General features: G+C 32.7%; 3 protein-coding genes across 3 annotated transcripts; 2 read left to right on the top strand and 1 right to left on the bottom strand.

The window, feature by feature from the left end:
• The first annotated feature begins 390 nt into the window (after positions 1-390).
• Positions 391-1,193, top strand: LOC108488313 (secreted RxLR effector protein 161-like). Its single transcript, XM_017792596.2, has 2 exons — positions 391-424; positions 757-1,193. Exons 1-2 carry the CDS (start codon positions 391-393, stop codon positions 1,191-1,193), a joined length of 471 nt encoding a protein of 156 aa, XP_017648085.2.
• A 5,737-nt stretch (positions 1,194-6,930) lies between these two features.
• On the bottom strand, positions 6,931-10,765 carry LOC108487484 (uncharacterized). The gene is made up of 2 exons (XM_017791838.2): positions 10,432-10,765; positions 6,931-7,367 (listed from the first exon to the last, which is right to left on the bottom strand). Exons 1-2 carry the CDS (start codon positions 10,666-10,668, stop codon positions 7,125-7,127), a joined length of 480 nt encoding a protein of 159 aa, XP_017647327.1. The 5' UTR covers positions 10,669-10,765; the 3' UTR covers positions 6,931-7,124.
• Positions 10,766-14,557: 3,792 nt separating this feature from the next.
• Positions 14,558-15,745, top strand: LOC108488311 (protein MIZU-KUSSEI 1). The gene has a single exon (XM_017792595.2). The coding sequence runs from the start codon at positions 14,721-14,723 to the stop codon at positions 15,474-15,476; it is 756 nt and encodes a 251-aa protein (XP_017648084.1). The 5' UTR covers positions 14,558-14,720; the 3' UTR covers positions 15,477-15,745.
• Positions 15,746-27,153: the final 11,408 nt, after the last annotated feature.

Genomic DNA, 27,153 nt, shown 5'->3' on the forward strand with positions numbered 1-27,153 from the left:
TCTATTATTGCTTCTGTTTTGCTTATTTGCAGGGCATGGGCATGGACGGTGGGGTGTGTGATGGTGCTGGTGGCAGACAGCATGGGAGAGTGTTGGCCAAGGTTGAGGGGTGTGCTGTTTTTTTTTTTCTTTGCTGGAAAATGTTTGGTGATGGTGGGCTAGGGTTAGTGGGTTAGTTTAGGTGGGCTGTTGGTTTAGATTGGGTTTGATGATGTTGGGCTGATGAAATTGGGGTGGGTATTTGGTTGTATTTGGGCCAAAATTGGCCTACAACAGTGGTATTTAAAGTTCTATGAAGTTGTCTCTTCGTTTGGTTTTTTTGAGAATGTAATGGATCAATGCATATACCAGAAGGCCAGTGAGGTTAAAATTTGTTTCCTTATTCTATATATGGATGACGTTTTACTTGCAATAGATGACGAGGGTATGCTACATGAGGTGAAATAATTTCTTTCTAAAAATTTTGATATGAAAGATATAAGTAATACATTTTATGTCATTGACATTAATATTCATCATGATAGACATCGTGCTATCTTAGTTCTATCTCAAGAAACCTATATCAACAAAGTTTAAAAAAAATTCGGATGAAAGATTATTCACCGAATGTTGCTCCTATCGTAAAGGGTGATAAGTTCAATTTGAACCAATGCCCAAAGAACAAATTTGAGATGGAGCAAATGTAAAACATTCCATATGCTTCTATTGTTGGAAGCTTGATGTATACTTAAGTCTGTTCAAGACTTGGCATTGTAGTTGTAGTTGGAATGTTGGGAAGATATCAGAGTAATCTAGATATTGACCATTGGAGAGCTGCAAAAAAAGTTTTGAGATATCTTAAAGAGACAAAGGGCTACATGCTTACGTACAAACGATTAGACAATTTGGAGGTGATTGGCTACTACGACTCAGACTTTGTCAGCTATGTTGATTCACGTAAATCAACATCAAGTTACATATTTATGTTTGTTGGCGGAGCTATATCTTGGAGGAGCGTCAAGCAGTCTCTAACTACTACTTCCACTATGGAGGTTGAGTTTGTTTCATGTTTTAAGGTTAACTTACTTGGAGCATGGTTGAAGAGTTTCATATCTAGACTTAGACTTGTAGATTCGATTTCTAGGCCATTGGTGATATATTGTGATAATTCAGTTGCTGCCTTTATGGCTAAAAACAACAAAAGTCGAAGTTGAAGTAAACATATTGACATTAAGTATTTAGCCATAAGGGAACATGTTAAAGAAAAGAAAGTGGTCATTAAGCACAGTAACACTAAGCATATGTTAGCTGGTCCTTTAACTAAAGGCATGCCACCATACAAATTTAAGGATCATGTTGTCACATTGGGACTTGTTCCCACATTGTAAATTTTCGTTATAATAACGATTATAAAGATACTCGATGTTTCTCATATTTTGTACGTAGATTAATTTGATTGTTTTGAGAAATGTCACTAAAGTTTGGACCTGAAATAAACATTAGGTTTATTCATTAAGAAATTTGAGTTAAAGCGTTGAGACATGATATATTGTGATACATGGAAGATACTACTCAAATTCTAAGAGAAAATATCGTCATGATTTGTGTATTATGTTTCGACTTTAAGTTTTCATGGGCAATATGAACCAAGTGGGAGAATGTTAGACGTGTATGGTTCGTGGGAATAACCCCCACATTTTCATTCCCACATTTTGGCCACTATTTTCACTTCGTGTGTTAATGGGGTATGTGATGGGTGGTTTTTGATAGGGAACCACCACTATAAATACCCCCAAGCATAAGGTCCTTAAGCACCAAAAACATTTTCTGAAAACAATTTCATCGAGTGAGGTTTTCGAGTGCTTAGAAGACCTTGGTATTTTTTGTGTTTTTCAATTTTCGTGTTTTCACATAGCTAAATATGACGTCTTCATCGATTGTTTGACGTGCTCAACAATTGGTTACAACATTTAGATTTTGACATTTGATTCGGACAATGGCCGAAGGTATTTATGTTTGATTTTTCCGCTGCCTATATTTCATTTAAATCATGATTTGTGCTTACATTTATATGATTTCAATGTATTATATTGTCATTTTATTTAAAATTAATTTGCTTAATAAATAGATCTCAAAGATTTATAAAATTTTCTTCAGACTTGATAGAAGTAATTATGTAAGTGAGAATTATTGAACCATATGGGTAAATGTATTCTTCATTAACTTTTTAGATTAAAATGTATTCTACATGTACTTGAAGCAGTATGTGTTCTATTGTTTTAGTTTTATTTTATTTTAAAATCATAAAGATTTTTATATGTTTCAAAACTTTCAATTTTTATAAAATAAATTTTAAAATTATATATGAATTTTGATTGAATGTGTAATTTTATATATGAAATTTTGATTTGTTTCAATTCTTACAAATTATTGACACAATTATTAATATGACATCATTGTATATTTATATATTGCATACATAGATAATTATATTTATCTAATATAAAAATAAATTAATATATATTTATTTCTTTAAATGTATATGATTGAATCAAAATTAAAATTTTATATACACATTTAAACTATAATTAAAATTCATATATGAACTTATACATGGGATCAAATTTTAAGTCCAAATCATAGGGGTTTTATTTATTAATAGAAACCTTTTTCCAGAATAAAAACATTGAAGAAATAGGTGGTGACAAAATCATATGATTTGGATGAGTTGTAGGTGTTTAAAGGTAGACATGAATCACACGTGAAAGCTGGGGATAGTTGTTGTAATGCTACGCCCAATTTATTCACTTCAACTCTCATATAATGTCAAAGATTTTATGTTTAGGCTGAAATCATTATGAATATGTATAAAACGTTTGTTTGAATGTTGATGTGAAGTTCAAATTTCAGATATTTATTGATTTTATATACAAATATAAATTCACATAAACATATTCAAAATAATATAATTTTGTTCAAAAAAATAGATTTTTGTAAATCATTTAACAATAAAATTAAAATCCAATTGATAAGTGTTACCATCAAATTAAACAATATATATATATATATATATTGATTTTATATTTTATATATCATAATAATAATGTGTTACCATAAAATTTTATATTTTTATTTAAATTTATTCACTATTTATCCCTTAAATTATACCACTTTTTTCACTTGATATTTAAATTTTTTAGTGCATTTTAGAATTAAAAGTTTAATTTTATCCACCAGTTTAATATTTGGAGTTAACGATAATGAAGAAAATCAGAGAGGACACATGAGCCTACCAAAACATGTCATGCTATACTTTTTTTCCTAATATATTACAAGGTTCTATATGGAAAAGGAAAAAATAATAATATTTATGTTGCAGTTTTTTTTTTTACAGGTGACACTATCCATTTGAAGTACTTATTTTTTATTTGGATAGATTACTCTTTATTCATTATCTTTTAATTTTTGGGTAGGGAAAAGTCAGAAAACCTTTTTAGGGAACTGAAATTAAATTATAATTTTTATGATAGTAAAAATGTAACTTTTAAAGGATTAAATTAAAAATTTATTATTTTAAGAGGTCAAAGTACAATTTTACCTTTATTAATTTAAAATTATAAAAATTATATATGGCTATAATGAAAATTTTTCCATTTTAGGGGGGTCGAGGCCCTACCAGCCCCCTTAGATTCGCTCCTGAAGCTATACTACTAGTCATCCAACTATTAATGTGTTTTTGTTTTCACCAAACTATACAAATTTTCAATTTAGTCACTCATATTTTAGATCTTTTTGCTTTTTGTCACTCTTTGTTAAATGCTTAATTAAAATGATGATATGATCTTTTTCTAACTAGTATAATAATACATTTATTCCTCAAATACTTACATATTCCGTCAATTTATTTCTAATTCTAAATAATTTAATAAATTTAACTCTCCATATTTATAACTACACATAATTAAATGATTACGACATATTATGAAAAAGAATTGTTTATATACATATTTTTTGGGAGATTGTACCAAAACTAAATATAAATAATATAATAATTCCTCAAAATATACACAAATAATATTATATTTACTAGCTCATTTTTCTATAACAAAATCTAGAGAACCTATTAAGGAAATTGACTTTTCCTGATGGCCAAAGGTGATTTCGAACAAATGAAATGTATTGCAGCTACCATTAGTTCATTCAACTGGAAAAGGGTGGTTGTACTTTATGAGGACGATGCTTTTGGGGTGATTCTGGAAAATTAGTTCTTTTATCAGAGGCTTTTCGAAATGTCAGTTCGGAAATTGAATATCGATTGATCTTTTCACCATTTTCCTAATTTACTAATCCAAATAAGATTGTCAAAGATAAGTTGATGAAACTACTCAACATTCAATCTTCAGTTTACATTGTTTTTCAATCATCATTACTAATGACAATCCATTTGTTTGTAAAAGTTAAGATGCTGACTCTTTTAACAGTTTGGTGATTTCCACCATGGAAAGGCACATTAGGAATCGAGGCCTACTATGATGATACTAATATTTACAAAACATTTTACCCCTAATTTTGGAAAACTTTCCTAGACGAAAACACCAAGGTGACTTTCAACCAAGTATTAACGCTTTAAGAGCATGCGATGGCATTGGAATCATCAAGCAGGCGGATAAATTGGGTGCAGCGATGAGAACAGTCCAAACGTATTGTTCTCAATGATGAAAAAAATTATTGGGTACAATTTCCTCAAAAAATATATATATATATAAAAATAATATTTTATTTTATTTTTCATAATATATACTATATAATAATTATTTAATTATATTTATATTAAATATATGCGTTTGAAGATCAAATCAATAGAATTTATAAATGTTGAGGGTTAAATTTATTGAATTATTAAAATTAGGATCAATTTGATATAATGTGTTATTGTACCGGTTAGAAAAATGTTACATCATCATTTATGTTAACCATTTAATGTAGAGTACTAACCAAAGTAGAAACAATCCAAAATGTTAGTGATGAAATTGAATTTTTTATAGTTTAGTGATCAAAACAGAAACATGCTAATAATTGGATGACTAATGATATAGTTTACCTTTAAATTTTTAAAGTTATCCTATGCATTTTGTTCAATTTTATTTTCTTTAAAAAATTTATATGTCAAATATAAAGTTTATTTTAAATAATTTTATCTTTATTTTAAGTTTTAGTTAATTGAATTAACTTTTAATATTTTTGAAATTGAAAATAGACACAATGACTTATTTGGCCCTCCAATTTTATAAAAAAATCATTTTAGTCCTCCATTTAATTTTTCACCTCTTTTAGTCTCTAAATTTGTATTTTTTATCAAATCACCCCAAAATGGATGGAAAAGTTAACGAATATTAACTTTGTTGACGTGAGATCCACATGGCAACCCATGTATATACCATATCAACAAATAATCAAATTTTATAAAATAAAAAAAGTTAAAAATATTGTTTTTATACTTTTAAAATTCTTAATAATTTGTATATATTTTTAATTTTTAAGTTTTAAAAATTAATTAATTATTGATATAACATCTATGTGAAAATTCATGTGTATGTCATATCAAGAAACTTAAAAAGTTAAATTTTCCATTTATTTTAGGATGATTTGACAAATAACGCAAGTTTAAAGGCTAAAAAGACAAAAATTAAATGGAGGGCTAAAATGATTTATTTTTTTGTAAAATTAGAGGGTCAAATAAGTCATCATGCCTTAAAAATATACATCGCCAAAGTATCAAATAATATTTTTTTTTAGGAATAAATAGCAAGATTATACATGAAGTTTGATCTAATGTGTAATGTCACACATGAACTTTGATTTTGTGCAATTTTATACATAAAATTTTGATTTGATTTAATTTTACAAATCACTAATAACAAATTTCAAATTAGCACAATTTTACGTTAATATATTACATACACAAACAATTATATCAATCTAATATGAAAATAAATGTACCTATTTATTTCTTTAAATATGTATAATTAAATTAAAATCAAAATTTCATGTATACCTGCAAACTAATATTTAAATTTTATATAGATAATTACACAAATTAAAATTCATATATCAAATTACATATTATGTTGGATCGTTTCATTTCACAATATCATTTTCCTCCATTAATCCATATGAAAGCATGTCCAAAATTATTTCATATTGAATTAGAAAATAAAAATGGGTTGGTTGTTTAACAAAGACAAATGCCATCTAAAACTCAAATATGAAATATTTTTCTCAAATAATATAGTTGTTGTGTAAAGAACATTATATACCACAACACCAAGAAGTTGTTATATATTTTGTCCCCATTTCAGTGGAATCCAGAAAAGAAGATACACTTTCTATCCATCGTTTTATTTTCTTGGGTGGAGAAATAGTGAATAAAATTTAAAAAAATCCAATTTCGATTAAAATTAAAACATCAATTTTATATGATCTTTGAATTTTTTCGTCTTTTTTAATAAATTATTTTTTAAAGAATCAGAGACAGATAAAAGCTATAGGGGAAAAGAGATACAAATAATAGATAATCTTTAATTAAAATAATGTTTATATAAAAAACCAATATTTTATCTTCGTTTTTTATTTAATTTTAATCAAAGGTTACTAAACAGTGTAAAACATTTTAGTTTTACTATGGATCCCCTGTCTTAATTTTTTTTTTATATATTGAATTAAAATTTATAAATAAATTGTATTAATTATTTAAATGTATTTCTTTTTATTGTAATATTAATACATTTTTATTTAAATTAATTTTTTACTTTATAATATTATATCTAAAATAGATATTTTAGTATATCATTATTAATTACTTAAAATTTTAAATCACATTTTTCAAAAAAATCTTTTTCACCATATTTTTCAAAGATTCATGACTCTCTCCAAACAATGTTAACTCCAAGATTAAAACTAATATCTCTTTTGTCAATCATTGCATCAAATGATTAAGCATGAAGGTATGGATTGCATGTCTAATATCAAAGCCGACCAAGCTCCAGCTGTTGATATATTGAGCTGGAACTAAATTTAGAACCATAATTTTTTTTAATGAAACTATATTTATCCATTGAACTAAGAAGTCAATAGTACTATGTAAACTATCTTGGTTTTGTTTGCTCATTAGATTTTGAACTAGGTTCAGACAAGGAATCAAGACCCAAACACTTGAGAAATGCAAGCTTAGCAAGGCTAAGATAGTGACATGGATGATAACAATTTTGATGTCCAGTTTCTTTGGTTCCACATTCCTCCATTTCTACACTATCTTCTGCTCCTCTTATTATTCCTTTGCTTCTTTCTGGGCCTATTTCACCCTTTATACTCTGCTCTTCTTCTCCAACCTGCCACCACCTGATTATGTCACTCCCAAAATACTTGTTTATACTCTGAACTAAAATAAAATATTTAATTTTATTGATAAAATTTTAATTCAAGTCAAACCAAAAAGACCTGCCCTTGAAAAGTCAACACATGATTTCGCTTCCACTACTAATGGATGTAAATTGAAAACAGTTCAATTTTGGGATGATTTCTCTATGTTATCTGGATTGGAAATTAAATTATTTCATATATCAAGAGGATGATACCTGTACAACTCTGTAAATGTGTTGGACACAACTACTAAAAAACAAATTTCAGATGGTAAGTCACCACAACTTAACTGAAAACACTAATGAGTTTAATTAAAATATATGTTTTGGTAACCAAATTGGTGGTCAGCAGGCCACTAATTCTCAGTTTGGTTCGTTAATTCGATTTGATTAATTAAAAAATTAAAAAATGTTAAAATATTAAAATATTTAAAACCCGTTTCAATTGGTTTTTGACTCATTTTAATTGATTTGTACAATTTGCATATCAACCTCTTTCTCTGAACAAATATATCTACCAATTTTTGATCTAGTCATTCCAACCGACTAATTCAATTCGATTCCATCATCCTTGAATATATAAAAGAAAGAATAACTATTCACACTCCTCTCCCCGACCCTAAGGTAAATAAAAGAGCCTCCTAATGTACATCTAAATGAGAAGTCCTTTATGGGAGATTTAAAGCTATATTACTCGGATTTTTATTTAGTTTAAAAGTATTATTATAAATAATATATAACTAATAAAGTATAACTAAAATCAACTCAACATAATGGATTGAAAATTAAAATATATCTGGATAAACCTACACATGATGAAATTGAAGCCTAGAATAATTTGTGAGAGACCCCACACTTGGCATTTACTATAGTGGAATTAAGTTATGCATTCTTGCAATAACAAAATGTAATTTCACCATTTTAATAACTTATATCTTTATAAGTTTTAAAATCTACATCAAATTTTTATCATTTTAAAGGGATCAAAGTACAATTTTACTAATACTAATTTAAAATTTTATAAACTATTAAGGGACTAAAAAATAAAATTTCCATTTTAAGGATCCCTCAAATCTAAGTATTTTAGCCTCTGCCTTTGCCAACATTGCGAAAGTTTCATTGACTTTCTAACATATAGAGATGTTAATAAGGGTATAGAAATAAGGGTATAGAAATATTATAGTTAAAATGCATTTTGAAGTTTACAAAAAATTAGGCTCCGTTGAAAGGCAAAAATTTTATTCAGCATTTTTCCATTTTTGTTTCATGTAAAATAAGATGTCTAACACAAAATGTTTTTCAGTCAATATAAAATTACCCCTTTATTCCCATAAAATGTCTTACCAAATTTTTTTTTTGTAAGATATTTTTCAAACTGATAAATCTCTGTTCATTGTAACACCCCCATACCCGACCTGATCAAAGCACCGGGATGTTACATTCTCTACTACATTATTTACTTATCAAATATTTTCTTATAAGTTTTCATAATTTTTCAATTTAATCTTTTTTGTCATAAAAGTTCAATATTTACTAATTAATTATATTAAATCAATTTTCTTTCTTGTTACACTTTAATCACATAATTTATCTTAATATCTTGTTTCACATATCAAATTTCTATGTATTTCACTTCTATTATTTCATCCACATATTTTCCCAAGTTTAACAATTTAGTCCTTGTCATAAAAAAATTCCATATTTTTCAACAATTTCACTTTTATAATATTTTTATACATATTTCATTATCTCATAACACATTCATTAAACTTTTATCATAATATCCTTATTCGCATATTAAATTGTTTCACACTTAAACTTTTGTACAATTTTCAATTTAGTCCTTATTGTTTCATTGATTACATGTGAATATACGGAGCAAATCATAACAACAACGTATAATATTTAATTTCGGTTAACAAAACATAATAAAGCATTTATTACTTGAAAAAGAAAGTAAAGTTGGGTTTGGGAAAGATTTAGTGAGTAGTTGATAGTGTAGAAGATAGACCAAAACTAATTAGGCAGTTAAGCTTAGAAAATACCTAAATAAGTAGTAAACTACGCAAATAGCCTAACAAAACAGCAGAAAATGCAATTAAGTTCATTTAATGAAGCAACTATTCTTTATAAAAAAAGGAAAAATCCAAGTGCTACTCAATTAACTTCATTAAAAACAGCAGGCACAGCAATTATGTTGTGTGGACACAATCTATACTCCGCTCCATTTTTATATTTTCAATATATACCCTAACAGTATTGATGACTAAATTATAATAATTTTAAAAATAATTAGTAAAAATATGAACAGATTATAGATGTTAAACTAAAATTAATAAGGTAATATACGTGCCCATCCATCCATCTAGACTCTATTGCCATCTCCCCATAAAATAGAAATTGTTGTGTTTAAAATTTTTCTTTTTCTGAAAAAAGAAAGAAAGAAAGAACTATAGTATAGTTAGTAGACTTAATAAAGTCACACAATGTTATAAACAATTAAATATGTTTAAACTAAGCCTTGAAAGAAAGCATAAAGTTGGAAAAAAATTTCATTTTCCTTCCATTGGTGGATTGGGTTTTTGTGGCACAACTTTGTGTTAAAAGTAACTAATGGAAACACGCTTTACGGTTCCGTTTGGGATGCGATTTCATAGTTTTGATAACAAAAAAACAGATAAAGGGGGCCTAAAGCCAATACTATTCACATAATTTCCCCAAATCCACTGTATGTCCAAATTATTGAAGCACCAAGAATTCCCAGTTTGTGTACCATTTCTAGCTGTTATGTTAGTTTCTAACGTTTCTTTTGATTTGGACTTGTCTGTTTTGGGTTGAACTAATCAAATGAATTCCCACCTCAAAAATCCGTCAGAAATAATCGAATTTTAATTCCACAAAAAAAACCTAAACTCAAAAGAATCTCAATCAAATCCAAACACGAGACATAAACCAGAGATCCAAATACGAAGCAAAATAAGCCAAAGGACTCAGACCCAATAGAATAAAAGGAAAAGAAGAGTTGGGATTATACCTGGAAACGAGCGGAGACAAGCGTTGAAGTATGATGAAGAGCAGGCATTTTATCCAAGTGGGATTGGGAGGAAAGGGAAGCGGAAGCGGAGGAGGAGCCATCGGAGAGATCCAAAGCGAAGGGGCTGCTGAAGCAATAGAGAAGAAGTATTAGAAGGAAGAGTACGAGTATTTGGATCCAAATTAGCCATGGAATTCTGTAGCCTTCGATGGTTAGTTCATCTCCAAAATCAAACATATTATTTGCTGAATGGTAGGTGAAAAGCTGAAGGGAAAACAAAGAGGGGGGGATCGAAAGTAAAAAAAAAAACGAATGGAAAGGTGAGATTTAAGTAATGATATGATGATTAATGGAAGCTGAGTGATTAAGAAAGTGAAATGTTTGATTGTAGCAGAGGAGCACGCGCTAACTAATAGGCGTGGTTCAGTTGCGAATCAAGTGGGATCCTTCCGTCGCTGTAAAGTTTTGTTTCACAATACGATTTTGTTCCGATACTGTGATTTCTGTTACGTGTTGATAGTTATTTGTTTTATTTTTTTTCATAAATTAACATCATTATTATTTAAAGAAGTAAGAAGACAGAAGGAGGGAGCTTAGGGAAAAAGTAGACATTGAATTTAATCATATAAACATAAAATAAGGATACTTATTCATAAATCCAGCCCTCATAAATTTTACTAATATTTGAATTGATTTCATCTCGTCTAAAACCATGCTATTCCCAATTTATAATATTTTTCTATTAAATTATTACATGATTATATATAATTTAAATATTTTAAAAATTTTCACACATAATTTTTATTTCTTTAAACATTATAAAACAATGGTCAAATTTTATTTTTGCCCTTAAACTATACTCAAACTTGAGATTTAATCTATACATTTTAGTTGTTGACATAATTTTATTCCTCTATTTTTATAATGTCATCAATTAGTTTAAATAGTTATATTGTTAACATATCAATCAAAATGTTGACATCAAATTTTCTTGAAAAGTACTATTTCAATAAAAAATATTTTATCATAACGAGTTCGAATTGATGTTTTTAAGAAAAGAAATTCTTAACAAGTATTCACAACATGACTACCAAGTAAATATTTTTATTTCAAAATTTTATATTACATAATTAATTTAAAAATTTTAACGATGATAACAATTAAACCTAAATTTTTATATCTAAAAGTAGATGAATTAAATTCTTAAAGATAAAAATAGAAAATTAAATTCTAAATATACAAAATATATAAATATTTTAATTTTTTACCTTATAATTTTAATACAAACTAATAAATACAAATAATAAATTTTTTTAATAACTTCATTAAAAAGTGTTTAGATAAAGATACGGTCCATTATAGAGGCGTGGGTCTAGCGTGTGGATCACGACCATTAGAGAAGCGTGATGCTGTATCTTCGAGGTGTCCAACGTGGAATGTAAGTGGAACTACCGCAAAGGCAGGACGCGTTGATACGAGACGATACGCTGACGTGGGTGTAGTGTAACAAATTGCCACCCCTTTAATCATCTAACGGAAAACGACATCGTTATATTATGATTCATTTTCCACAATAATCTAGTAAATTGCAATCCTTCAATCATTAACATTTAGAGACATGAAATTTACATGATGCTTTTTTGGACCGTGTACGGTTCAAAATAACCCCATCATTGGCTTGTAAGAAGTACTCTCACGTGCAAAGAGCCGGGGCGGTTCCATCTGTTCAAAATTTCACATTAACCTCGTGTTAGGCTCAAATAAAAGTTATTTGTACATTCTTCTTTTATATTTATTTCACCTCAAATAAACTTTCTTTATTCTTTTTCTCTTATTTCTAAATTATACTTTATATTTATTTAAATAGCTCAAATAAGAATTGGTTGTACTTAACATTCACATTCAAAGCACTATCACTTATGTATGTAAATAATTTTTTAAAGGAAATTTATTAATTTATTTAATAAATGAAATTATTATGAAAAAATTAATAATATTCATTGTAGTTATTCAAGATCAAGTTCTATCAACACAATAAAGATTTTAACCTCAACATCAATAAAATATTATGGCACGTTGACAATTAGCGGTTATTTTACCAAACTAACCCAAAATAATTAAATATTTACAAGAATAACTCAAGTTCAAAAATATTTACGAGAATAACTTGAAAGGAACAATGCACGGGTGCCAGCATCCCATGGCCGACACCCTGTCAGAAATTTCCCAATAATTACCTGATGATTGGAACAAAGATTAAAAAAATATTTTTTGTGCAATGGCTAGCACCCATGTGTATTTTTTCACTTGTATTTTGTACAATACATATAATACCGAGTATAAAAAATATTTTAGGTGTTGTGTAGTAGATGATCGACACCCATTTTCAATTTTTTTTTTTGTGTTAGGCATTATGGTAACCAACACCCTTTTTCAGTATACTGTCACCCAAATGGGTGAACAAATTACTACCAAATAGTTCTGTGCCTATTAACTCTGCAAGTTCTTTAAGGTGGGTATCATCTCAAAATCATTTGTGCTTATTTTAAAAGTTACCACCATATATTTACTGAAATAGCTCAAATAAAGGTATATTTGTTTACTTATAAAAGTTTTTACGAAAAATGTTTTCAACCTTTTCTATCGTTTGTTTGGCTGAAAATGATTTCCCATGGTAAAACTATCTCCAAAACATGGGAAACTGGTGTTTGTTTTCAGGAAATGTCTAACTTTTTTTTTTCTATTAAGACATTTTCCAATCGATTTTCTCTTCACATCTCATCACTCTACTAAACTCTCTTCCTCTTCCTCGTCGTTGCGACCTCGACCCAGGATTCATCTCTATATCGACCTCGACCCAACATCCTTAATTATCTTTATTTACTTGTTTTCAAATGTATAAAAGTTAAATTAGTTTTTTGGAGGAATCAATTTACTTAAATTTAAAATCGAAAGAGAAATAAAGGATATTTAAACCAACAAAATACATTTAAGGGACGTCAAATGCGGAGGAGATAGGAATTTGTAGGGGCTGAGTTGAGGAAACGTTGAATATATGTAATTTTTATAAGCATACGAGTGTAATAAAATTTTTAATATTATTTAAATGTATTTAAAAATATTTTTTAAAAGAAAAATTATCTGTGACTGCTTAAAATTCAGAATTTTAAATAAACTACTACTTTTAACATCTAACTAATCACTCTTATTAACGTAATTTCTCAAATTAGAAAAAGCTATTTGCTCCTTTTTTATAACATTATTTCTCAAAATGAAAATTTTATATATGAAAATTAAATTTTTTCAGCTCCATTATTGTTAATTAATATTAAAACTTTTATATGAATTCAAAGGTAGAATACAAATAATGGAATTAAAAATCAAATATAAAATTCGGATTTATACATACATTTTTATTGAGTTAATATCATTAATCAAATTAGTTTTGTAAGTACAATGATTAATCTCAATTCAGAAAAAGACAAGAAAAAACTACAATTTAAATATAGGTTAAATTATACTCTTAGTTTTTTACTTTGTAAAACTTGTTGATTGAATCACTATAGTTTAATTTAGTCAAATTTAGTTTATATGCTTTTTGAATTTTAAAATTTTAATTATGACCCAAATAGTAGCAATTAGGTTAAATTCAATTATTAGTCTTGCACTATGCATACAATTATTGATTTGGTTCATATTCTCTAATTGGATCATTTTATGTCCTTGTAATTTCTAAATCATGAAATTCCAATCTTGACGTAAATGAAAAATTGTTAATCCATTAATTGATTTTTTTATTGAGTAATAAGTGAAAATAATAAGCTGACATGACATTACATGTATGATCATATGTTTGGTGCATTAGATTTTGGAAATAGTAGAACTTAACTTAATGAACTTAACAGTTATTATTTTTAGGACTAAAATTTAAAATTTTAAAAATTATAAAGACTAAAAATGACTAAATTAAAATGTAAAGATTAAATTCACAACTTTAACAAAAATACATGGAATAATAACATCATTTAACCTTGAATATATGTATAATTTGAATAATGATAATGGCAACTACCCAACAAAAAGAAAAATGATGTACATTTTGAATGTTCCTAATAAAGAGGCAGGGGCTTAGGAACTAAAAATTGACCATAATTATATGGAAAATCCTATGCCTCAAACCAATACCTACCTAACCTGAAACATGCCCACCTATCTGCATCTTTCATCATCTATCTCCCACTCTCTCCCATGGCCTTGCCTTGTCCCTGGTTCTTCATCAACGTCCATTAATGGCGGACTCTAGGCCTAACACCGGCAACGGCAACTCCAGGGACGGATCCACTGCCCCACCACCCAACCCTTCTACCCCCAAAGCTCCTTCATCTCCACAACCCTTCTCCCTTATCCAACCATCCGAATTACAGTCCAAGAAACAAAAACGCAAAGTCCTTCGAGCTTTCCGTTCAGTTTTCCGGGCTTTCCCCATCATCACTCCCGCATGCAAGTTCCCCACCAGCCCTGGTTTACAAACCGACTCTCACATCAGCATCTCGGGGATTCGAGTAACCGGAACTTTGTTCGGGTATCGTAAAGGCAAAGTTAGCCTTTCGATTCAAGAGAGCCCCAAGTGTCTCCCTTCTTTAGTCATTGAGTTTTCCTTGCAAACCAACGCGTTACAAAAGGAACTCAGCGCGGGCATGGTGAGAATCGCTTTAGAATGCGAAAAACGATGTGGGAAAGAGCAAGTTAAGCTATTCGATGAGCCTTTGTGGACGATGTTTTGCAACGGGAAAAAGACAGGCCACGGGGTTAAACGAGAGGCGACGGCGGAGGATTTGCACGTTATGGAGCTTCTCAAGGCGGTTTCAATGGGGGCTGGGGTTTTGCCGGGGAATTCTGAAACTGAGGGTGTTGATGGAGAGTTGGCCTATATTAGAGCCTTTTTCGATCGAGTCGTTGGCTCCAAGGATTGCGAGACCCTTTACATGTTGAGCCCCGATGGAAATACTGGTCCTGAGCTCTGTATATTTCTCGTCAGGATGTGATAAAAAAATGGCGCCCGCCAGTGATGGACTTTATCAAAGTTTTCATTTCATTAGCGTTGCTAACATATATATGAATATCGTTCTTTCGTGGTACATGAAGCCCAAAAAAAGAAAAAGGGTTGCATAGGGATGTTTAGATAAAGTTTGGTGGAAACCAGTCTATTTAAATTGATTGATTTATTGATTGGTATTGTTTTTAACAGGGATTTTGTTTTCATTTTTTTTTAAATCTAGTTTCACAAAGAGCAGAATTACAATTTAAGTCAAAATCTAAATGGTACGTTAGGCATACGTAGCAGTGCATGCATGGGTGTTTTTGAATCTCCCGAATATGTGAAGCCCCTCAAACTTCACTTACACCCTTCTCTACCACTCGTCAACATATAAAGTTGAATAAGTTTTGTAGTCCACGGGACACTTTAATGCTCTATTTTGCAACAATGGCTTCTTCAGATGGGAATTAAACAATGATTTTATACTTTTGTTGGGAAAGAAAATTATTTGCTAAATAGTAAAAATGGTTAAATTGTTGGAAAAAGTTTTTGGTTTCTCCTCCCCACTCCCCATATTTATCATCTCTTTTCATTTTACTCTCTCATTTTTATTTTCTTCTTTCACTCTCTTATCTCTAATGTTTATTTATTTTGCGCTTTTCACTTTCCACTTCCTTCAATCTCTTCTCTCCCATTTTTATTTATCTTTTTGTGTTGTTGAGAAAGCTTGAAAATAACTGAAGAAGAAGAAGAGTAGATCAGACGTACAGCAGAGGGGACACGGGTGGGTGGTGGGAAAATTTTAGGGTTTTTTCTTTAAATTTTAAATTTGTTTTATTATTTTTGGGCTACGACTTAGGTTGGGTTTGTAAAATTTTAAATTTTGGGCCGGTTTAGAAGGTATTTGGGCAGAAAAGGGTTTTTTTGGTCCCAGAAAATTTTAGCCCAAAATAAATAAAAACCGGTTCAGCTGGCCGGTTTTAATGGTTCGTTCGGTAGGTGATTCACGGTTCAATTCAGTTTTTGATTCTTATTCCAGACTTTGGTATTGATAGATTCTCAATCAGACTGATCGGTCTGATTTCAAAAATACTAAAATTATAATCCTATACTAACTTTCCGAAATTTTAACTTGAACTTCATCATTTTACTCAGTAATATATCAAGATATTTCGAAAACTATAAGGCATGTATTGCATCTATGTCAATGTTCCGTATACTATAAATGTTCATTCAGTATAAGAACACGAGTAGGATGACCATGCTAAGGGAAGTTTGTAGTAATATTTTTTGGGACGTCTCATTCGAAATCGACATCATCACCTTCTTTTTTGTCATTGACATCATCAAGCATATCATCAATATTGGGAGTACTAAAATTTCTCGACCTCCACATCATCGTATGGGACATCCTCTATATTAGGCTAAAGAACATTCGCATTTGTTTTTAGTGTAATGGCTCTAACCGGAACTTTTGCACTAGCTGTGTGAAACCCTAAATTAGATTCAAACCTAGATATTAAAGATTGTATGGATCATGCTAGATGTTGATGGCACTTCATACTTGTATAGATCAATAAAGACTATATTTAAATTAAAGTTCAATCTATATACAGAAGATAGTTTATTCATAAGTATTGATGCTACCTCTGTATATAAGCTTGGAACTTGATTTTATTGATTTACTGATGGAGATTTTTGAACAACTATGGAAAAAGTTGAGAGGATTTATTATTCCATATCTTTGTTAATCATCATATAACTCAACATATAGCTCCACTACAACATTCTTAATTGAGCAATATGTTGCTATCATTGTCTCGACATCATCATCATTTAACAATTTCAGCACAGATTTGAGGATTTTGGAAATATTTAATTTCATTATATCAAGTTTGACCTTCTTCTTGAACCTCATGCTTAGCTGATGTCTCGAATCAAATTCGTAACCAATTTTTATGAAATGATTTTTCCAATTTAATACACGTATGCAAAGAATTGGTTACTCATTTTGTATATTCAACCTTTAAAATAAATTACAATAAAAGCATATATTTAATTAAAATTCAAACAATATGTATTGCAAAAATAAAAATAATATTATAAATTAAATATTACAAATTAAAGTACGAAAGCAGAACTATTTATAACATAAACAATGAAAAATTAAAACTCAGAATTAACAAAACTATAAAATATTAAATGCAAGCACATAAATATTATTAGTAACAATATAAACCCCAAAAGACTAACTCTAATTCAAAGTTGAAAGGAGTGATATTTGATTTAGAGTTTTGAGATTTTTATCAAAGATTGTTTGAGATTTTGAATGATTTAGTTTAGAATGAATGTCTTTTGTTTGCATTAGTCTTATAATTGGGCTCCGTTTCAGCTTTGTTTGGTTGGGCTAACTTTCATTTGTCTCTTCAATTCTTTCCATGCTACCCATAACTAAATCTTCAGCTCAATTTTTAAACACTAATTAATTACTTACTTAATATTAAGTATAAAATATAATTAGATTATTTAATTAGGAAAATATTAAATTTATCTCGATCAAAATTTTATTTTGAATTTTTTTTATATATTTTTATTTTAATATACATAATTTATTATCTATATTTATACTTCCATTTAACCCTTTAAGTTGGTGTTGTAAGTCAACCGGCACCAACTCGGTTGAGGAAACTATAAAATGTCTTTTGTAATTAAAATAAATTATATTATTTGATGATACTTTAATCTTTTACTTTAACAAAAGCCAATAAAAATATACATATATTGAGATTTGATTCCATGCTAATTGGATTAGTAAAACATTATATTTACTACTCAACCAATGTTTTATTTGGATTTTTTATACATTTTTATTTTAATTTACACAATTTATTGCCTTCATCAGTTGTATATATATACTATATATGTAACACCCGAACCCGTGACCGTCGCCGGTGTCGGACACGAGGGGTTAATGGGCCAAATCTTCTCAAGGTACCAACCAATTTGGCATTTCCAGACAGGCTGGAAAACTGCGTCACTGTCGCCATAAAAATAATATCTCGAGTTTCGAAACTCGGAAACTGATTCCGTAAATTTTTCATGAATTTAGACTCATATATTTATCCATGGATTTATTTCTAGAATTTTTGGTTGGGCCAATTGGTACAGTTTATTAGTTAAAGTCACCAATGTTACAGAAGTCGACTACACTGACCTTCGCGCGTTAAAACTTAAATATCTCTCTGTACAGGGCTTTAATACTGGTGCCGTTTGTTTCTAATGAAACTAGACTCAAAATGGAATCTGCACATATAAGGCATGACTTCTAATTCTTTCTGGATAATTTATAGTAAATTTTCAAAGTCACGACAGGGGACCCAGAAACCGTTCTGGACCTGTCTCACGAGAACTTTAATATCTCTCAATATACTGCTCATATGGTCGTTTCGTTCCATCCATATTAAACTAGATTCATCAAGGTTCAATTTCATAATTTATTCACTATTTAATTCTACTTCTACTATTTTTAGTGATTTTTCAATCTCACCTCACTGCTGCTGTCCGCAACAGTTACTGCAGTAGACTATGCCAATTTCATGAATCTTTCCTTGGCCTTAATCATCCATCAAACATGACACAAATTATGGCCACCTTATCAAAATTAAAGTTTCTAAGACTCGTGGCTATAGGTTCTAGCATCCCACTCGACGACCACATAGGCCATTTTCACATGGCTTAAAGTTTACAACCCACAGTTCAACAAAATATAATAGCCTATACATGCCAAATGTTCTTCAACAACGAAGACAATACCAAAATATTTCAGCCGGTGTGATGACTTCAACGACGGTTCCGAGCACGCAACAATACGAGTCCAAGAGACCTAAAATGGGTGACAAGAAAACACCGAGTGAGTTTATAACTCAGTAAGTCATAAGCACTTTACAATTATCCATTAGCTAAATTCATCACAAAGTGAAACAATGAAACAAGGCTAGGTACTTCATCCATATCGAACTATACCATAATTCCTCGGACCTTTCGGTTCAATCTCATACCAAGCCATACATCCACATTTCATATTTATACGATAAGATATTTGAGGCATTTTCACACACTAACTCATTTTCACCACAATCACACAATTGCAATCATCACATAGATTTAAAGCTTACCAAGCTCAACCCCGAGCATGAACATATTGCCTATTCGTCATGAGCTCAAGGTACTTACTCGATTCGCTGTCCGGGATTAACTCGATAATGTCGCACACTCAGTGCCAATTGTAATACAAGAGCATATAGTGAATCCGCACACTTAGTGCTATATATTTTCAGCTCGCACACTTAGTGCTATAGAATCAAACTCGCACACTTAGTGCTGTACAATTTAAACCCGCACACTTAGTGCCAATCTTGTCACCGTGTCCATTTATACCCGCACACTTAGTGCCGTGACCAATACCTTATGCATTTTGCTGCCTTTATACATTCAACAATGGCATCATTCCATACACATACATTTTCATTTACACATCAATTCATTAAACACAATTGCATATATATTATGATCATTTAAATCAATACCAAATATATGCTTAATGACTTACCTCGGATGTTGTCATACGCTTTCAATGGCTATTCAATTACTTTGTCTTTCCCTTGTCCAACTTTGATCCTTTGAGTTCTTGAGCTAGTTCACACAAATTTAACTTATTAAAACCTCATTATGCTAGCTTATGGCGAATATGACAAGGAGTTTAAATGGTCATATGGCCACCCTTTTGCTTGGATACACATTGGTCATGCACATTTTATATTACATCAAGCAATTCAATACAATTCATTCAAGCATCAAGGAAAAGTTAAGGCCCTCAATAGGCTACCTAAGGCCGAATATACACATCAACATATGTATTCGTTCATGTGGCGAACATACACATTCATGTTAAGGCCGATTTCCACACTTGATACATTCAACAAGTAAGGTCGCTTGTATCGACTTAACACCAATTTGATTCAAGTTCACAACTAGGCTAGTATGCATATATACACTAGTAAATCAAACACTAACATTTGTACTTCACCTTACTAGCACTTCTCATTCAAATGACATGAACAACGAACATAGTTTCCTTTTATTTCCTAACATGGCCAAATGCCATACAACACCATACCATGCATCATTACAAGCTTTACCTTTAGCATGCAAATAACATCCACAAATCCACCTTAGTTGAACCTTAACTCATCTTCATGCCTCACCACCACAACATCAAACATCAAACATCAATGATACCAAGAAGACAACACCCATGGTGAATATCATCCCCATTTCATGGTAAAGGTTTAGACCATGGGTTAGGTGGAACTCAAACTATCAACTAAAAACATGCATAAATCTCATGGATAACATCAACATACCTTAGTCTAGCAAATTCCCATGGCTGATTTTCTCAAGCTTCCCCTTTCTTCTTAGTACATTCGCCAAGCAAGGAGAAAATGAGAGAATGAACATTTTTTTCTTTCTTTCTTTGTTTTGTTTCTCTCATGTACGGCAAGGGGGAAAGCATCCACACTCTTTTTTTTTTTATCATCATTTTCTTTTTCCATTTCTTTAATGCTAACTTTCTTAATTTATTGTTTCCTACATGCATCACTAGTCTAACATGTTGGAGACATGTTTCCACCCATAGTATGGCCGGCCATCATGCTTCATTTTGGCTAATTTGACATGCAAGGACAACACTTTCCCACATGTATTAATAGGCCACCTTACATTTGCCTAGCACATTTCTAAATTTTCTCACATAAGTCCTATTTGATAAAAATTCACTTACAATTAACAAAATCCAAACATGAAATTTTCACACATGCATATATACATATAATGAGCATCAATTATGATGGTTAATTATTATTCGACTCGGTTTAGTGGTCCCGAAACCACTTTCCGACTAGGGTCAATTTAGGGATGTCACAACTTTTCCCCACTTAAGAAATTTTCGTCCCGAAAATCTTACCGTAAATAGGCTCGGTATCGCTCTTTCATAGAGTCCTCAAGTTCCCAAGTGGCTTCTTCCATTCCGTGTTTATGCCACAACACCTTCACTAACGGATTTTCCTATTGCGCAACTCTTTTACTTCAAGCCTCATAATGCGAACCGGTTCCTCTTCATAGCTCAAATTAGGTGAATCTCAATCTCGGATGGAGCAATTACGTGCGATGGATCAGACCTATATCGTCAAGCATCGAGACATGAAAACGCTAGAATCCTTTCGAGCTCGGGGCAAAATTAATCGATATGCGATCGCCCAACTCGTTCGGATACTTCATATGGCCCGATGAACCTCGGACTCAATTTGCCCTTACGACCAAATCTAAGCACCTTCTTCCAATGTGAAACTTTGAGAAAGACCTTGTCTCCAACCCGATATTCAATATCTTTTCTTTTCAAATCCGCATACGACTTTTGGCGATCCGGCGACTTTCAAACTTTCACGAATTACTCGAACTCTTTGCTCGGCATCCTTAACCAAATCAACCTCAAGAATTTACCTTCACTAAGTTCACCGAATAATGGGGTACGGCATTTACGATCGTATAAAGCCTCGTAAGCGCCATCTTAATACTTGATTGAAAGCTATTGTTGTAAGCGAATTCAATCAAAGGCGATACTGCTCCCATGAACCACTAAACTCAAGGATACAACATCTCAACATATCCTCGAGTATTTGAATTATCCGCTCGGATTGACCATCGGTTTGGGGTGAAAGGCGGTCTGAAATGCAACTTGGTACCCAAAGCTTCTTGCAACTTCCTCCAAAATCGCGAGGTAAATCTCGGATCTCTATCCGACACGATGGAAATAGGCACCCGTGTAATCTCACAACTGAGAAACGTACAATTCGGCTAGTTTGTCCATTGAAAAATCCGTGCGTCGGGGATAAAGTGAGCCGACTTAGTCGGTCTATCGACAACGACCCAAATCGCATCCTTCTTACTCACCGACAATGGCGGTCCGGATACAAAGTCCATTGTGACTCGATCCCATTTCCACTCGTATCGTGATCGGTGAAGTAATCCTCAAGGCACTTGATGTTCCGCTTTCACTTGTTGACATATTAAACATCTCGAAACAAAATCGAGATGTCTCGTTTCATACCATGCCACCAAAACCGACGCTTCAAATCGTTGTACATCTTCGTACTCCCGGGTGGATTACCATTCGGCTACAATGGGCTTCGTTCAAAATTATTGGAATAAGTTCAATTCTTTGGAACACACGACGACTTCGAACCTCAAACAATCGTCATCATCGATTTGAAATTCGAGTCCTTGTTCGAACACACTCATCCCGCTTTGCAACCAACTCATCGTCGACTTTCTCGAGCTTCACGAATTTGACGATCAATAATGGTTTGGCTTTCAATTCAGCTACTAACACATTGTCGGGTAGGATAGACAAGTGTACATTCATCGTCATAAAGCAAACAAAGTGATTTCCGCTTAAGGCATCCGCAACCACATTAGCCCTTTCCGGTGATAATCAATGACGAGCTCATAATCTTTTAACAACTCGAGCCATCGCCTTTGTCGCAGATTTAAGTCTCTTTGGGTCATCAAATATTTGAGACTTTTGTGATCCGAATACACATGGCACTTCTCACCAAATAAGTAATGTCGCCATATCTTTAAGGCGAATACGATGGCGACCAATTCGAGATCATGGGTCGGATAATTTTTCTCATGTGGCTTTAATTGCCTCGACGCATAGGCCACAACTCGCCTTCTTGCATCAATACGCAACCCAACCCAAGTAGGGATGCGTCACTATAAATGACAAACTCTTTGCCCGATTCGGGTTGCACTAGAATTGGGGCTTCACCAAATAAGCTTTCAGTTGATCGAAACTTTTCGACATTTCTCCGTCCATTCGAACTTAACATCCTTTTGGAGTAGCCGTCATTGGCGTGGCTATCGTCGAGAAACCTTTTACAAATCGTCGGTAATAATCGGCAAGCCCCAAAAGCTCCTAACTTCGTAACATTCCTTGGTGGTTTCCAATCGACTATGGCGAATTTTGTTCGGTCCACCTCGACACCGATCGGACACCACGTGCCCCAAAAAGCTAACCTCTTTCAACCAAAATTCACATTTATTGAACTTTGCGTATAATCGCTTATCTCGTAAGATTTGCAACACTAGCCTCGGTGTTCAAAGATGTTCGATTTCATCTCTCGAATAGACCAAAATGTCATCGATAAATACAACTACGAACCGATCCAAGTATGGCCTGAAAATTCTATTCATTAAATCCATAAACACCGCAGGGCATTAGTGAGCCCAAACGGCATCACCAAGAATTCAGTAGTGACCGTACCTCGTTCTAAAAGCGGTTTTGGTATGTCCGATTCTCGGACCTCAACCGATAGTACCCGACCTCAAATCTATCTTTGAAAACACCGAGGCTCCCTTTAATTGATCAAACAAATCGTCAATTCGTGGCAATGGATATTTATTCTTTATCGTCACTTTATTGAGTTGACGATAGTCGATGCACAACCTCATGGTTCCGTCCTTCTTCTTCACAAACAATACAAAGTCGCCCATGGAGAAAAACTCGGTCGAAATAAACCTCTATCCGTCAATTCTTGCAATTGAACCTTCAATTCCTTTAATTCCGTTAATGCCATACGATACGGGCTATTGAAATCGGCGTAGTACCCGGTACAACCGATGTCGAATTCCACTTCTCGAACCGGTGGCAATCCCAGTAACTCCTCGGAAAAACATCTGAATACTCACAAACCACTGGTACCGATTCGAGTTTCCTTTCCGTCTCTTTACTTCCAAACACATACGCAAGGTATGTTTCACACCTTTTTCACATACCTCCGAAGCGGTCATAGAAGATATTATCATTGGCGCTCCTTTTAAATCAAGAGACTCGACTCGGACTACCTCATTATTTGCACTCCTCAAATCAATGGTTTTTCTTTTGCGATCCACCATCGCATCATGTACGGTCACCAATCCATACCAAGAATAACATCGAATTCATGAAATGGTAGAAGCATCAGATTGGTAGGAAAACAGATTCTCGAATTATTAGGGGCATCTCTTGCACACTTTATCAACGAAACGTATTGACCCAAAGGGTTTGACACTCAATTACGAACTCAAGAGACTCAACGGTAGAGTCTTACTAGATGCTAAGGTTTCACATACATATGAGTGAGTAGAGCCGGGTCAATCAATGCAATCACAATAGTATCAAAGAGAGTAAAAGTACCAAAGATAACGTCGGGGAGGATGCCTCCTCTCGTGCGTGGATGGCATATGCTCTAGCAGAGCACGGGTCTCGGATCGACGGTAGTATTAGAGGCTCCTCTCGATTACCACCCCTACCTCCGAGAGATTCTGGGGGCCTACCTCCAAAGTCATTCCACTAGGTCTTGCACCTTGCGTCTTATTCCTCTCATCTAGCTCCGTGCAATCTCTAATGAAGTGGTCCTTTGAACCGCATCCATAACAGCCCTATTAATGACTTACCCCAACATTCACCTAGGTGTCGTCTTCCACATTGGGGCATTCGTGTCTCTCTTGACGATTATTGCCCACACTAGCTATCAAGTAGCTCGGAGTCCGTCAATGGTCGGGCTCTAATGGAAATTCCCGCAATCGTCCTCGACTTCTTGGTGTCCTCCACGAACCTCTTTACACCGAGAACGGAGCTTTACTCGTCGATCTTTTACGGTAATCTCTTGCTTCAAATTCAGCCTTCTTCTTCTCCTTCCCAAGTTCTTCCGCCTTGCGAGCTTGTTCGACTAGTGTCACGAACTCCTTTATCTCCAAAATTCCCACTAGTAACTTTAACTCTTCATTCAATCCTTCTTCAAATCTTTTGCACATCGCAACCTCATCACCACACACTCCGAGCATACCGACTAAGTCTTACGAACTCATGTTCAGATTCGATATCTGATCATCCGGCCTTGCTTGAGTTCCAAGAATTCCTTACACTTCGATCGATGAACCGTTGACTAATGTATTTCTTTCAAATTGGATTGAAAGAAATCCCAAGTAACTCGTTCATTTGGGACTATGGAAATTAAAGTCCTCCACCAATAGTAAGTGAGTCTCGAACAAGGATATAGCACACTTAAGACATTCATCGGTGTGCATGACAGTTCATCTAACACTCTAATGGTGTTATCGAGCGAAACTCGGCCTTTTCGGCATCATCAAGAACTATGGCCTTGAACTCCTCGCCCCACGCTTCCTAATCAAGTCCACGGTGGTTTACTCAACCTCACAGGATCGAGAATCGGAGGCATTGCGGGCTCTTGGGGTGGAGTATTTAAATTCGGAATGGTTGGACAGCCGGGTTGGTTCGGGCATATTATGCGACCCACTCATTCATCATGGTGAAGAAGGCTTGTTTCGCCCTTCATTTTGATTATTCGCGGATGATCGAGGCTCAACGGCGATGTCCCTTGCGCAGAGCAGCCGCTACACTTTCAACGTCATCCGCCAAGGGTCTCTCTACCGGGTTCCATTGCAAATCAAAACAAAAAATTTCAACCGTCAAGTCATCACATTATTAAGCACTAACAATTTGGCATGTATAGCTAGACTCACACGCTATGGTAGTCCTAGAACCGACTAAAACATAGCTCGATACCAATTAAATGTAACACCGAACCCGTGACCGTCACGGTTTGGACACGAGGGTTAATGGGCCAAATCTTCTCAAGGTACCAACCAATTTGGCATTTCAGACAAATTGGAAAAGCTGCGTCATCATCGCCATAAAAATCATATCTCGAGTTTGAAACTCTAAACCGATTTCGTAAATTTTCCCTGAATTTAGACTCATATATGGCCACCCTTTTGCTTGGATACACATTGGTCATGCACATTTTATATTACATCAAGCAATTCAATACAATTCATTCAAGCATCAAGGAAAAGCTAAGGCCCTCAATAGGCTACCTAAGGCCGAATATACACATCAACATATGTATTCGTTCATGTGGCCGAACATACACATTCATGTTAAGGCCGATTTCCACACTTGATACATTCAACAAGTAAGGTCGCTTGTATCGACTTAACACCAATTTGATTCAAGTTCACAACTAGGCTAGTATGCATATATACACTAGTAAATCAAACACTAACATTTGTACTTCACCTTACTAGCACTTCTCATTCAAATGACATGAACAACGAACATAGTTTCCTTTTATTTCCTACCATGGCCAAATGCCATACAACACCATACCATGCATCATTACAAGCTTTACCTTTAGCATGCAAATAACATCCACAAATCCACCTTAGTTGAACCTTAACTCATCTTCATGCCTCACCACCACAACATCAAACATCAAACATCAATGATACCAAGAAGACAACACCCATGGCGAATATCATCCCCATTTCATGGTAAAGGTTTAGACCATGGGTTAGGTGGAACTCAAACTATCAACTAAAACATGCATAAATCTCATGGATAACATCAACATACCTTAGTCTAGCAAACTCCCATGGCTGATTTTCTCAAGCTTCCCCTTTCTTCTTAGTACATTCGCCAAGCAAGGAGAAAATGAGAGAATGAACATTTTTTTTCTTTCTTTCTTTGTTTTTGTTTCTCTCATGTACTGCAAGGGGGAAAG

This window comes from Gossypium arboreum, chromosome 10 (assembly GCF_025698485.1).
Source record: "Gossypium arboreum isolate Shixiya-1 chromosome 10, ASM2569848v2, whole genome shotgun sequence".
NCBI classification, from domain to species: Eukaryota; Viridiplantae; Streptophyta; class Magnoliopsida; order Malvales; family Malvaceae; genus Gossypium; species Gossypium arboreum.